Consider the following 16,167-nt stretch of genomic DNA (forward strand, 5'->3'; position numbering starts at 1 on the left):
GGTAATACCGCTAATAACCTGTTTTAAAAACTAAGGGATGTCATTGCAACATGGCTTATCCTGCTTGGACTCTCCTGAGGATATGTGATTTCAGATAATGCCACCAATATTGTTTGATCATTAAAGCGGGGGGGGGGGGGGGGGATTCCATCACATTCCTATTTTGCTCACACAATCAACTTGGTGGTATAGAACTTTTTAAAAAATTACAATGACATGCAGGAGATGCTGTCTGTGTCCAGAAATATTTATGTTCATTTTCGGGATTGTGCAACAGCATGTAGGAGTATGCAGCAGGTGCAAGAAGACTAGAATTTAAGGGGGAATGCACTTTAGTCCAGCGAAGTAGTCACCTGTGAAGAGAGTTCAGACACGGTTAGCTTGAGTCAAGTGATTGCTCTAGTTAGAGTTTTTGAGAAGCAGCTAGAGAAATTGAAGGAGGAAATTAAGCGAAGCAAATCCGCTAACTATATTGTAATTGTAGTTTAAGTACTTAATTCGCTTGACCAGGATCCAAGAGTTATCAACATCTTGTAATGACGTCTCCTTCACTTTTTCTGGCAACTGTTTTTAGGAAAAAACTTAGCTTTCCTAAGACACCCAGTGGTGATGGAAATGAGTCAGAACAACATTTTGACATTTGGTCTGGTCTAAAAGAATTGCCCAAACATCGTGACAGCTCTGGCATAATATGAACTACAACCTCCACGAGGAGGGCCATTATCGGCAATTACATCAAAGTGCACAGACTTCTGTGATGGTGGATCCCAGCGGGGATGAATTAGTATTGTTTGAGGAAGATGTACACAATGATGAAGGTGAATATGATGACAGTGTAGATTGCAGGTGCTGAAATCTAGCTAAGAGAAGGGAGCTACCTGATACTGGTATGCTTGGTAATATTTTGGGTAGAATGGCATCTTGCCAATTTCATGTTTTCCTACAGTAAACTTTCACCTTTTTTAGAGAGGTTTTTTTTTTCTTTAAAAAGGTACAATCTTTTAATTTACATTTTTCTTTCCATGACTTAAAACCACTATGCACTTGAACATAGGATTTAGCACATGAGGTAGAGGGATTAGTATCATCATGACTGAGACTGGAGAGTGACAACAACAATGTCACCCCTCCTGTTTCTGTGTGAGCTATGGCACAGTACAATGTCACTGGAGACTTTTAAGACCACTGACAGCCCTATTATTACAATTTCTGTTTCAGCACTGAACCCTGCCACCTCTCCTGTTTCTGAGTGAGCAGTAAAATGTAACTGCAGATTTAGACCAAGCTAGCCAGCCCTATAATTTCTAATTCAGCAATCACACTTAGCTCCTCTTTGTGTGTAACCTATATAACACCGTACAATTTGACTGCAAATTCAGAAGACAAGCCTGCTAGCCCTCGTATTTGTATTTCAGCAAAGACTCTTAGCAATGAGCACTCCTCTTAGTGTGTTAACTATATAACACCGTACAATTTGAATGCAGAATTACACCAACCCTGCCAGCACTAGTATTTGTATTTTTCTGCAATGAGAATTAGCAGTGGAGCTCTCCTGAGTGTCACTGTAGACATTGTTGAACACTCCTACCCCTCCTCTTTCAATTCTATCTAATTGGCTGACCAACTGCTCTAAACAGTGTGCTACCCCTTCTGTGTCCCTCTTTCAAATGGCGCTAGATCGCAGTGGAGGGCGGTATTTATAGATTTCAAAACTCCCGAGATCTGATGACGTAACGCGAAAGTACCGAGCCGGCTCGGCTCCGTACTTGGTTCCCTTAAGTTCGGGTGTGTTCAGTTCTCGAGGAACTGAGCCTGGGCATCTCTAGTAAAATGAATGGTCGATGCTTTTTAACAAATTAACGTACTTCCAGGGATGGTTTATTACTAAAATAATGGCATATGTTTTCAATGACAAGCCATGCAGCATTAACAGGATAATGTGATGAATGTTGTTATGTTGCAGGTTCGTTTACAGACACAGTCTAGGTATCGTGGAATTGTAGACTGCATAGTGAAGACTTACAAAAATGAAACAGTAAGAGTTTTATTGCTGTATTGTATATTTTAATTGAAGAGGTTGGTGTGCCTATCATGTCATTAAACAACAGACAATGATAGAAATATAAGTAATATGTTGTATAATCCTATATCTGCACTTTAAATTTACATTTTAAAGACCTGTTACTTTATTTGTAGCTAAAGATAAGACTGGTGAAGTCTTTATGTACCTATTACTTAGCCTTCACTTTATAACTACTGTACTGGAGTGCTGTGAAATACATTTTAGATTATTTTAATGTTTTTTATCAGTTGCCATATTCACCTGCCAATTGTGCATGCGTTAATGCAAGGGTGTTTTAAGGGGATGGTGGTTGGGGAAGCCTAGCACCTTCGACACACACCTTCTCGCTGTGTCCTGATTCCAAGGGGTATATGTTGCCTATAGCAATCAATCAAATTATATCTGTCATTTTGTAGAATGTACTAAATTAAAGATAACTTATGGGCCTGATTCATTAAGGATCTTAACTTAAGAAACTTATTTCAGTCTCCTGGACAAAACCATGTTACAATGCAAGGGGTGCAAATTAGTATTCTGTTTTGCACATAAGTTAAATACTGACTGTTATTTTCATGTAGCACACAAATACTAGATAGCTTATTTGTACACTGAAATTGAAAGTTGATAGGTGTGTGCTACATGAAAAAACAGTCAGTATTTAACTTATGTGCAAAACAGAATACTAATTTGCACCCCTTGCATTGTAACATGGTTTTGTCCAGGAGACTGAAATAAGAAGTTTCTTAAGTTAAGTTCCTTAATGAATCAGGCCCTAGAATCTGATTTGTTGATATAGGCAACATCTCCACTTTTTCAAACCTGCAGTTTAGTAAATATAAACCCAAATATTGGAATATTCAGTGGTATATATTATATTTGTTCTGAAAGTACTCTTGTACTGAAGCTTCTGTTTACATGTCCTGTTTAAAGACATATTCGTACTGAGCTGTCAGTTGAGCTGCCCGGCTGTTTTAGAACTTTATAAATAAAAAGACAAAAGTTTGAATTATTTTTGCTGCTTGTTCATTTACATTTGACCTTGTTTTGACTTTCTGTCTATATTATAGATTCTGGGATTTTTTAAAGGCATGAGTTTTCCTGTGGGCAGTGTGGCAATCAGCAATTCCCTAATATTTGGATCATATAGCAATGCATTACACTATTTAACTGGCACAAAATGTAAAGACTGGAAAAACCCACCTCAAAACCACCATGTTTTCCTGGCCGGCTGCTTTTCAGGCTTGGTTCAAGTAAGTTTTAAATTGCTTATGTCAACTTACTAGCAATGGGGATTGGTCATCTTTTTTTTCTCATACTCAGGTCCACTGTCTTATAGACATACCATATACTGTATACTCCAACAAATGGCCATCCTCCATCGCTACGTTATAGCCAATGTTATGGAGGTCCAAATATCCTACAAGAGCAAAATATATTTCTTTTTATCAACTGAATGTGTGTGTGATATGGAATGCATGAATATACTTCGTTCTTAGCAACATCTATGCTAATGTTAGAGCATGGTAATGTATGCTGTAACAGTTGAGATCACAGATGGAATGTTTACAGAAGGGGAGGATGTGCATCCTGGGGCACTCTAAGGACCAAAAGATTTTTATTTTTATTAAAACATATTACATTCTTTATTGGTATACATTAAAATGTCAATATTATAACTTTTCTGTGTAGTGTTAAAAAGAAAGTATGTAATAGAGACCGGAATAAGCTTATAAACTGTTAAAATAGCAACTAAATATTGCTATACGCTCTGTAGGCTCTGAGATATTAAAGCATAGTTGCCAACATTAGCAACTTGTGCCCCGGGAGGTCCGGGACACAGGTGGGTGTGTAGGGGCGGGACTCAAAGAATTGTGTCGTTAGCCCCACCCCCAAAGCAGTCATCACTTTTTTGGCCAATAAATATGGGAGGCGGGGTCACAATGACGCGTACACGACACCAATAAGCTCCCGTCCTCCGTTTAATTTGCAGAGCCGGACGGGAATCGGGAGAATTGGATTCTACTAATGGGATCACTACATAGTTGTAGACTGGGAATCTTTGTGCTATAGGCAGAGTGGGGTATTCTGGTAGAGTAACCTTCCCCTACCTTACATACCAAAAACACAGTATTATAAACTGAAATGTGTTTGCGCTGCCTCCTCTGTGAGATAAAGCTGGTGCTGCAGATTCTATAGCTAATCGGTTTATCTGTCTCTAAGTCTCCTAAACACACATTACCCATCAGTCACACATGTGCAATTATTGATTTTGAACATGTTGTATTGCATTGTAAGGTGATATTTCTAATGGAGCACTAACTTCTTCTAACTTCTTACAACTGCAGGTATATTTCACAGCCCCAGTTGACCTGATTAAAGTGAGGTTGCAGAACCAAACTCAATCATTCAGAACCCATGCAAAGCCGGGTAATCCACAGGCTCATTATCGTGGCCCAGTTTACTGTGCAGTGAGCATATTCAAAGAAGAGGGCATTACTGGTCTTTACAGGGGGTCTACTGCATTGGTTCTCCGGGATGTGCCCACTGTTGGCTTATATTTCTTAACTTATGAAGTTCTTTGTAAATGGATGACGAATGATGGTAAAATGCCAGGTAAGAGTTTCTGAGAGCTTACAATAACAACAGAATGTTTACTGTTTAAGATGAAAGCTTCTGGTATTACAATCTGTGTCTACTTTTACTTTTTGGAAATGCACATTTTGGGCATATTGAAACCTCACTTTAAAGTACATCCTATTTCCACTTTAGAAACCCCATTCATTAATTTAAACATTTCAAATACTGCTTAAATAAATCATGAAAGTAAGGGGCTTCATTTATTACATGTATCATTTTGTGTATTTGAAAGTTTATTTTTAACATTGTGTGGGAAGAGCACACTTCTGGTGAAACACACAAATACAACTTCTTGCTTTTACTTAGTTTTAATTAGAGATGTTCACTGACCCCAGTGTTTTGGTTTTGGATCTGGATTACATTGTGTTTTGGTTTTGTCAAAACCGCCCTCGCGTGTTTTGGTTTTGGATCCTGATTTTTTGCTAAAATCCCATAATTTGGCTCTTTATTTATCCCTACATTATTATTAACCTCAATAACATTAATTTCCAATAATTTCCAGTCAATTTTTGTCAAGTGACAAGAACACTGCTACCCCTCCTTTTTCTGTGTGAGCAATGTCACTGGAGAATGGAGAGTGACAAGAACACTGCTACCCCTGTTTCTGTATGAGCAATGGATGTTCTGGGGAGGGAGGTACTTATGGAATCCAAAACCCGCGAGATGAGACAATGCAACAATGACGTTTTGCCTCGATTCAAATCCGAGGATGTGCGAAAGTAACAAGCTGGCTCGTGAGGCTACTCGGATCCCCTAATTTCCGGTGGGCTCGGTTTTCAGAAAACCGAGCCTGAGCATCTCTAGTTTTAATGTCAGGATGGTAATGTATTTGACACCATAAAAATTCCACAGTTTCTAGTGACCCTAAACACTAAATAAACAGAACCCAGCTCTCTAGACACTGGCCAGCTTTTGTAGCATCGGTCACCCTGAACAGAGAAGCAAACAGGTTGTTATACCTGGCACTTCTCCCACAGCCCTAGCTTGATGGGCAGGTTGTACTCCCACTTTCCATTTAAAAAGGGCTATCATTAGCTGCTCTGTTTGCTCTGAATTAGACTCAGACACACCCTGTCAGCCTTCTGTGGGAAACTACCCTTCCAAACTATGTAAGTTAAATCAGACTTTATACTATTATTTTGTCACACATATGTCCTCCTTGCAGCCTTTCTATGTAGATTGCCAGCTAAACAACTCCCTTTGTTACAACTGGTTGAAATGTAAATATAAATTTTCTTTCTCAAGTGCACCTGGATGTTGCAAAAGGCATCACATTACAAATACAGATGAAGCCTTGTTTCCTCTGTCTTTGAGGATGTGTAAAATTCATGTAATTGAAAAATGTTAAATTTTCTATTGTATCAGCTAATAGGGGATATCTATATATTATTCTCAAATTTCTTGAATTTCATTTAAATAACATTGTCCCACAGAAAAAAAACAATGTTTGCATGTTTGATTGGACAGTGACAAGAACACTGCTACCCGTTTCTGTGTAAGCAATGGCACTTAGCAATGTCACTGGAGACTGGAGAGTGACTAGAACACTGCTACCCCTATTTCTGTGTGAGCAATGGCACTTAGCAATGTCACTGGAGACTGGAGAGTGACACGAACACTGCTACACTGATACCCCTCCTGTTTCTGTATGAGCAATGGCACTGAGCAATGGCACTGGAGACTGGAGAGTGCAGGAACACTGCTACCCCTGTTTCTGTGTGAGCAATGTCACTGGACAGTGACAGGAACACTGCTACCCCTGTTTCTGTATGAGCAATGGCACTTAGCAATGTCACTGAAGACTGGAGAGTGACTAGAACACTGGGCCTGATTCATTAAGGATCTTAAATGAAGAGGATACTTATTTCAGTCTCCTGGACAAAACCATGTTACAATTGAAGGGGTGCAAATGTGTGTTCTGGTTTGCACATAAGTTAAATACTGACTGTTTTTTCATGTAGCACACATATCAACTTTAAATTTCAGTGTACAAATAAGCTATCAAGTTTTTGTGTGTTACATGAAAAAACAGTTAGTGTTAAACCCTTGTGCAAAACAGAACACACATTTGCACCCCTTCCATTATAACATGGTTTTGTCCAGGAGACTGAAATAAGTATCCTCTTCATTTAAGATCCTTAATGAATCAGGCCCACTGTTACTCCTATTTCTGTGTGAGCAATGGCACTGAGCAATGTCACTGGAGACTGGAGAGTGACACGAACACTGCTACCCCTGTTTCTGTGTGAGTAATGGTGCTGGATCTTCTGGGGAGGGAGGTACTTATGGAATCCAAAACCCGCGAGATCCGACAACGCAAGGTTGACGTTTTGCCTCAATTCAGACCCGAGGACGCGCGAAAGTACAGACCTGGCTCGTTACCCTACTCGGATCCCCTAAGTTTGGGTGGGTTCGGTTTTCAGAAAACCGAGCCCAAGGATCTCTAGTAAGAACATGCTGCAGCTCTCACAGTGACCAGCCCAGAATGGCATAGTCTTTTGCTGGGGGATGGCATGTTTGTTGTCCCACTGCTATAGCGGTAACCAGCCCAGGTTGTAACACTAGTGTTGGTAATTTATTTTAAACACAATAAAAATACGTCAGTCATCATCGTCAAATGTTGCATCTACATTTTGTATATTGGTACACTCAGTGGTGGAAGTAGGGGTGCACGCAGTGGTATGGCATACTGCCACTTCTCCTACTGCCTTAATTGTAAAGCTATCAAATTCCATTCACTTACATTTCCATTTAAAGTTTTCATACCACCACTTCTAAATTTACACTGACTGCAATTTTTGGCCATAGGTTTATGCCTACATTTCAATTGCAAAATTATTGCCTACTCCAAAAGAGGCTCACAATGTGCACAGGAAGAAGATCTGTGTGTAGAAGCCCTAACACATATGCTGATGAATATCTATTCTCTGTGTTTCGTTTATTTGTTCTTGGTGTATTGTCATTTGATCGGGTATGAATAGAACATATTTTTAGAATCCTCCCACAACATGTTTAATCATAAAACAACTTGAATATGGGACAGGGACACATTTGGAGCAGCATCAAGCAGTCTCCAGATATAATAATATATGAATTATGAAGGTGGGTGGGTGCTTCATCTGCTACTTCATCTGCTACTTAGTGTCTTGGTAACACTCAGTTTGTAAAAAGTAGGTCTTTCAGTTGACCTATACATGTCAATAAATCAACACTGATTGACAGAATTGATGTACATGAATTAAAAAATGTGATTGTAAAACCACCATAATTATAAAAGACTCAGATTGTATGGATAATTTGTATAGACCCTTAGGTCCTCATAAGAGACTTTTTATCTATCAGTTCATAATCTACAAATAGCAGAGAGCAGTGCCACTAGCACAAGTGATGCCAGTCACCATGGTGGGGATCACATAATGAAGTAAAACTCCACTTTATGAGCAAGTGGGTAAAAGATTTACGTTTTATAATGTCCATTGGCAGATGATGACATTGACACAAAATCAAATGGAACCTGCCAAGTTTATTAACTACATACTACTTAAAGAGCGTTCACAAAACTTATTTAGTACCATTTAGTCTTCTACGTTTACTTCCATCCTACTCCTCTTTAGGAGTGACAGAGTGAATCGCATTATACAAATATATAGTGGCTTTACTTATGACCTCAACAAGGCACTAGCCATTATGCTTTGTAGTATCCCCCATACATCTATAACAAATAGCGGGATAGTCTTTCCCCTTGGTGACAAAGTGTCACGAACGCCCAGCCAGTCCCAGATACGGCAATCTGAACAGCGGGCCATGACTGGTGTTATCTCTGTTAATTAACAATGAACCTTTTCTGCCACCGAAAAGGATTTATTACGGTGTCCTTACGTTCACCAGAACCACTTATTAATGTTTCACACTTAAATCACATACATATGTAGCATGAGCCTACCTGGGCTTCGTAAGTTCATAAAGAATCACTGAGAGTACGCTAGATAAAATATGTTTAATCTAAAAAATGTTTCCAAGGCTTATTTACAAAAAGGTAATAAACAGACATACAATAGATTTTGCACAAATGAGTTTCAGAAAATAAAATAGGAAATAAAACCAGAATCCTTACTTACAAGTTCAGGAATTGGTGTGTGAGGATACACATTGAGAATAATGGCACATTTCAGTCTTGACAGACTCTTCTCAAGAAATGGACAATTTGATGTCTAAGAGCAGAAGATTTTAAACCCTTTTTTCCCCATAACTCTCACCCCCCACCTTTGGAGTTTAGCTGTCAATAAAGACAGATTGATTTCCCATATGTCACAGGGCTTCAAAGTGAGCTAGGGATGTCTGGAGATGGAGTGTTCACCAGACCTTGAGTTCTCACCTCTGCTCCTTCTTGCCTGGCTAGATGGTTTACAACTTTGGGTTCAAACTCCCCCAAGACCCTTATCTATTCCGGGCCTGGCTAGTTTCAAAAGATTACTGCTGCTTGCATAAATTCAAACTCATGTCATCTAGCAAAGCACACATTGAGATTATATTACAAGGTTACATACAATATACATTGTCATACATTAAATCAACGTAAAATAGCAATCATTAGATATACTACCTAGTCGCCACACAAAGCAACAGACATTAGAAACCCCTGATTGCTGGATTGATATAACAATGAGATAAAAGTCACTCTTCTTGCAGATAGATACAGTGAAATCAAGTATCAACTAAAGTTTGGGCTGTGATAAATTGAATGCTATGCTAACAGACTTAAAAATTGTCTTCACTTCCATCGTGTTTGACAATTGTGAATAAAGTATCAGGGATTCCCGGGATCCGTGAGTCTTGACTCTTTGATTTAGGTTTGCCTTTATGGATGGTTACTTACATCTGTACTTCTATCTCCCATTTTCCCATACCCCTCTCCTGTGAGTTATTTTTCATGTTGACTTTTTGTTATCGACCCCTTGAAGGTGAATATATTGTCTACTTAACGTCTACAAAATTTCCAAATTGAAATATGATATGTGCCCATATTCTGGGGTGATATTTCAATATGGTCATTAGAACACATCATTTTTTAATCAAGTTGCCAATATCATTACATAGTGTTACTCACTGCAAGATGATAATGGATGAATAATAAACTTAACTGCAAAATGACTTTTACATATGAACTTGCCTAAGCTTTTAGTAAAGGGATACAGATGAAACTTTTCAATATCATAGATAAAAGCTTCTAAAAAAGAAATAGAGTTAGTAGTTCATTCAATATAATAGACAGTGATTGTAGTGGGCTGGTACACGGTGGTATGCCCAGCGCCGGTGCTAGGGTCCTTGGCGCCCTAGGCACAGTGTGAAAATCGCCCCCCCCCCCCTTTAAAAATCGGCGCTGCGCTTCCCTCCCCTCAGCTCCCCATGTCTTTCTTTAACTTACCTGCATGAAGCTGCTCCTCTCTGCTCTGTCTTCTCCCCTCCACTCACAGACACTGTCGGGCCGTGATGATGACATCATCACGGCCTGTCACTGTCAGTGAGCGGAGGGGAGAAGACAGAGCAGAGAGGAGCAGCTTCATGCAGGTAAGATTCATAGCCCCTTCCCTCCTCTCCTCCCCGTGGATTTCTGTTTTAAATGACAATAGTCATTTTTTTAAAATTTCGAGGCGCCCTGCAGAGCCCGGGCCTGGGTATGCCATACTGCCACTTATCCTACTGCTTTCATTGTAAAACCATCAAATTCCATTCACTTATCATTTTCCATACCGGCACTTTTAAATTTCCACTGCAACCACTGGCAATAGGTATAAAGTATATTAAAAATATCATCTTAAACTCTTCTCATTCAAATATGCATTATGTAAGTGTTAAGTAATCACTTAATAAACAAATGAATGAGAATATATTGTATCAATTGATTACAATCAATAAGAGTATATAAAGCAAAGGACCAGAGTATACCAGTAATATCAAACACTCATAAGCAGAAATAATATAATCAGAAGTTGAAGTATAACCAATTTCAGAAGTCCTTAATACATCTCCACTGCTAGTGAAGATCTGTAGAGCATAACATTAATTTAATTGTATGTGTTCCAGAGTGAAAGGATTTCCTGATAATGCAGCTACTTACCCACAGATTATAGTTCGGTGCTCACTCATTAAGGCCACATGTCCACGTTCCATAATAAGTTTTGAGTAGCGTCAAAGAGATTTACGTTTACTTTCTGGGTAGATGTTGTTTAATCAGGCATAGTGTAGCACAAATAGGGACTTCATACTCATCACTTTTGTAAGGATGACAGATTTTATGATACCAGTGGCGCACGCGGGGGGGGTTTCTGGGTCTCCAGAAACCCCTCCCCTCCGCTAAAAAAGTGCCCTATATAGCGACACTGTACTATACAGCAGCCGTGGCGCTGTCAAAGAAGCGTCCGCGGCGGTGCTGTATTGTATACAGCACAGCCGCGAATGCTTCTTTGACAGCGCCGCGGCTGCTGTATAGTACAGTGCCGCCTAAACTGAGCTGCTGCGCATGCGCGGCAGCTCTCTCGCTTTTTTTTTTTTTTCCGGTGGAGGGGAAACCCCCCCTGAAAAATGCTCCGTGCGCCCCTGGATGCCATCTTTTATCAGGCATTTAAACCTACTTAAAATGTTATAATTAGATGTCATACCTATTTTCTGTACAAGAGTCTACAAATGAGTCTACAAACAACTTGAGTTAATTACAACTATACAATTGATTTTAGTCATATTTCTTTCTATTAATCCTGCACAGCAATATTATCAGTTTTGATTTGTTTATAATTATAGTGGATGATAAAAAATAGTGGACTTGCTGTTTTCAAACTGAATCTGCTACTTAGTGACTAGTCCTGAATAGATGGGGAAGCACCCACCTATATCATTACTAAATGCTATATGACCTAGAGGCGGACTGCCATGCTGCCTAGTGTGTCACTGTTTCTTGATGTTTTATGGTGAAATATGTAAGAGTGACAACTTTTGTTTTAATCTATTTTGACCACTGTCTTGATTCACTAATAGATGTTTACTGCAAACTATGCCAGAAAACATAATACTCAATTTGGTTAAAGTTTGTTGTTTGAAACGTGGGAAAGGGAATACGAAACTAGGCCAACTATTTTACTGAAGTGCATTAGGGAAAAATGTGATTTTTTGTCAATACAGTGCCATTTGAATCACTTCCAATCTACACTAGCTGATAGAGGTCATCTTCCAAAAACATTTCCCAGCCTGCTTGATAATAACCTTATTGAGTTGGATAGGATGATTATCTGGCATCTTGCTAAATTTAGGGACACCCCCATTCAGGCGCGGGCTGGGAGAGGGATGGCCGGGGGGCACACAGACGGCCGGATCATTTGACAGGGGATGCGGCCGCCTGTGCGCTGACACGGCCGCATCTGATGTCATCAGATGCGGCCGCGGGGGGAAAACTATGTTTTTTGCATCCGGGGGGCGGCCGGCCGGCCTACCCCCTGGCCCTAATAGCCGTCTGACCCAGCGGCCCGGGGTGCCGTTGCCCCCCCTGCCCCCCGGGCCAGCCCACCCCTGCCCCCATTGCGATTTTGGGGCAACTGTCTGAAGTCGCATGAAATATCACAGAGGTTGTTGTTAGCAGTAAAGAGTAATGAGTAAAAACAAGAGTCAGCAGGAAAACATTTTTACCATTATTAATTTATTTATTTTCTACCATATTGTTCATTTTGCTATCTTTGTGTCTTAGCAAGGCTTGGTTTCCATATGCAACACTTATAAAATAATTAGTTACCAACTAGCACAATCAAAATAAGACCTTAACTAGTTTCTTGATCGCTACTAAATGTAACAGCACATTACTAGGAAGAAATCGAACCAAACATGCAGAACAAGTACAATTGATGCCTATTATGCCATTTCTAAACCATGTCATGCTTACTGTTACATTTGTGCTCTCTTTACTCTTATCCTTATTTATGTCTTCAGCATTAATGATCTATAATAATGTGTTTTTCAGTTAGCTCTCACAACTAGAGACCTTATCTATTTTCTATATATGCATCTTAATTATGTGTTACAATGTCTATGCTCTCTTCCAAATAATACTACGGTATGTTTAAGAACAAAGTATGATGACATTACTGCATATTTAGTAAGCAGCACTAAAACTCTAAAGATAATTTCTACAGTATACCACTAAATGACAGCACCAAGAGTTTTGGTTGCACAATAGACAATGTTACAACTATTCAGTATAATAAAATATATATATTACGTGACATAGCAACTATTTGAGTTTAAGCAGTTATGCTTTTCTTGTGTCTAGATACATGGACTATGCTCTTTGCTGGTGGCTGTGCAGGAACTGTGGGATGGGCAGCTGCAAACCCAATGGATGTTATGAAGTCTCGCTTACAGATGGACGGGATGTATGGTGTCCAATATCGGGGAATATTTGACTGTGTTTCCAAGAGCATTAAACAAGAAGGGGTCAGCGTGCTCTTGAAAGGTCTCACAGTCAATAGTCTACGTGCCTTTCCTGTCAATGCTGTGACTTTCCTTAGCTATGAAAAGCTTCTTCAGACCTTACGATGAATAAAAGATCAATTGTGCCTAGGGATACAGTAAAAAACTTTAAGTGAATGAATTTATTAAAAAAAAACAATGTTTTGTTATTTGGTTCCCTGGCATTAATTTTTTTTAATTTGGGGTGCATGCTAATGTGTAGATACAAACATATAAAAAACAAAATACGTCAGCCCTCAACAATTTGTAAATATGAACATTATTCACATTATATTCCATAAATAAATCTCTTTATTTATGAAAGTTATGACGTTTAACAGCAAACAAATAGGCATGGCATTACAACATTCACATAGGCATGGTGCATAGGACATATGTATAATAGACTGGTTCAGCTTAAGATGTATATACAATAGTAGGTGGTACAACAGGTTAGTCCAGTGGCCTGATAAATGAAGAGCTGGGGTGAGGCTTATGCCATGCAGCTAATCTAATACGCCTCTGCCATGGGGCAAGGGTACGAGAGGAGGGGGGATTCCACCTGTTGTATATGCCTGCAGTATAACACTCAAATATTACAGACCTTTCACATATATATTTTGTGAAAGATTTTGGTATGGTTAGTGGTCAAAGGGTTGGAGAGAGCAGAATAAAGGGGAATGTAAGCTCTGGTGAAATAATTGGAGACTATATTATAGTTAGAAGAAAAGCAAAGGTCAAATACAAAGATAGTCTCGAAACAAAGCAATTCTGCAAAAAAATCTTCATGTATAAAAATTCAACTAATCTCCAGGTACATTCCAAAAAGCAACACATTGTCAAATACATTGTTAGGCGAAAACACGAATGGTTTCTATCAGTGCAAAGAGACCAGAACTTCAAGCGTTAAACCATGCATAGTATCAACATTTCTAGGCACTACATACAAAATAAATGAAAAGTTGACCTATAAGACAAAAGCAATCATACACATGCTACATTGTTCACGTGGCCTCCAATACGTAGGCTGGACAATTAGTAATCTGATTACAAGAATTTTGGAACATATCAGGAACAGAGAAAAATCACGTCACCAATCAAAGCGTTTGAGAGCATTATAGAATCAAACACAGTCACAATCCTTCCTCTCTATCCTTTGTAGGTATTAATATCACAAGAAGAATCCAGGTGGATTAATCAACTAGGAACTGTTTCTCCTAAAGGTTTCAATATAGGTTTTGAATTAGGAAACTTGTAAAGAATTAAATGCAAGATATAAAGAACCATAGGAAAAGGAATAAACATATTATAAAAACAACAAAGGTAATAGCATTTCAATTAAATGTACACCACGTTTAAAGGGTATTTATATCATATAGATACTGAGAACTTAGGGATCTTAGAGGATAATATGAGAAAATGAATCAAGATGACATATTTCCTCCCTATATCCACTTTTTCTTTTTTCCATATTTTTAAGAAGGTTCAATTAGTATACACTGAAACGCGACAAATTATAAATCATTTATAACATAATTTCCTGTAGAAATGTAATCTCAAATTTTTCACAATATGTTCTTCAAAAATGTTCACAGAATGCTGTCAATAAATAAAAGGCTTATATTCTAACAAGAGGGCCATGCATTCAGACATTGGAAAAAGGACAAGACCAATATAAAGGCTATATATATCTGAGATAGCAGCATATATAACTACAAGGATCCTGCTATATTAGTGTCATTCTAATTTCAACAAAAAACGTATGAGGTACAATTCGTAACTAACCCTTTACGACTTGGAGATATGAATACATTGCAGTTTACATCAGTGAATGTCAAATCAGACTTTTTACTTTACAAATAAGACTTTTATAAAAAAGACAATGGTTTTCCATCACACAGTTTTCAACTCAGAAAAGTGTGTTCTCTTTGAAACATATCTTCATGACAGCTTCCAGATGTCAGAGATTGAATAACTGTTGTTAATCGCTGTATATTACCCATTTATTACTTTAACATCTATGAATGCATACTACTTACATAGAATTTGTTTTGCACTTGTAGTCATCGTTATTTTTCATTTTTGTGTTTTTATTCCAAAATAATAAAAGAAAATGATTTAAGCATCATAAAAATACCCCTATCTCTGTGTAGATGATACACAATCACATATGCGTGTTCAACTTGCAGAAGTGTCACTTACCTTTAATATACTTTTAGGAGACATATTTATCACTTTTGTATAGGCACGCTGAAAGTCTAAACATAGGGTACACAAATAACTGCAAGGTGTACAAAATTTAGACACAAATAGAAAACAATATAAAATTGGCAATAGTATCCAAATGAACAAAATGTCTGCATAAGTAACACAATATTATGTACCGTATATACTCGAGTATAAGTCGACCCGAATATAAGCCGAGGCACCTAATTTTACTACATAAAACTGGGAAAACTTATTGACTCGAGTATAAGCCTAGGGTGGAAAAGAGCGCTAATTTAAAAACCTAAATAAAAATGATAGGTTCAATCTATGAAATCATTTTTAGCTAGATGACAAGGAACATTCATAAATGATTATAAAATCAGAGAGAGAGAGAGAGAGAGAGAGTCAGAAAATATATAAGGATATTATGCCTCCTCTCAACAAGCATGCAAGGTCTTCTAAGCAACTGACTGAGGACTTCAAAACAACGGTAACTCAGAGTTACAAGGCAGAGAAAAGCTATACAAATATAGCAAAATGCTTCCAGTTAGGAATTTACCCTGTCAGAACCATCATTAAGAAGTAGAAGAGGTACTGGTGCTGTTTAAATCAAGGCACAACCTGGAGACCCAGAAGATGTGATCGAACGGCTTGTAAATCCACCCCGCAGTGGAACGCATATGCGTTCCAACAACAGGAAGTTCGGCATTTGGAACGCAAGTTTGCGTTCCAAATGCCGAACTTCCTGTGTTGGAACGCATATGCAG

At 38.5% G+C, this 16,167-nt stretch overlaps 1 protein-coding gene across 6 annotated transcripts in view; it reads left to right on the plus strand.

The window, feature by feature from the left end:
- Nucleotides 1-13,362, plus strand: part of SLC25A45 (solute carrier family 25 member 45) — a 32,578-nt gene extending 19,216 nt beyond the window's left edge. For all 6 annotated transcript variants that reach the window (XM_075187802.1, XM_075187806.1, XM_075187805.1 and 3 more), the window contains 4 exons: nt 1,964-2,035; nt 3,130-3,312; nt 4,408-4,675; nt 13,014-13,362. In XM_075187802.1, coding sequence (XP_075043903.1) covers nt 1,964-2,035; nt 3,130-3,312; nt 4,408-4,675; nt 13,014-13,282 — 792 coding nt within the window. In that variant the 3' untranslated portion in view covers nt 13,283-13,362. The remainder of the gene's footprint in view (nt 1-1,963; nt 2,036-3,129; nt 3,313-4,407; nt 4,676-13,013) is intronic.
- The last annotated feature ends 2,805 nt before the right edge of the window (nt 13,363-16,167 follow it).

The sequence above is a fragment of the Mixophyes fleayi genome, chromosome 10 (genome assembly GCF_038048845.1).
Source record: "Mixophyes fleayi isolate aMixFle1 chromosome 10, aMixFle1.hap1, whole genome shotgun sequence".
Lineage (NCBI taxonomy): Eukaryota > Metazoa > Chordata > Amphibia > Anura > Limnodynastidae > Mixophyes > Mixophyes fleayi.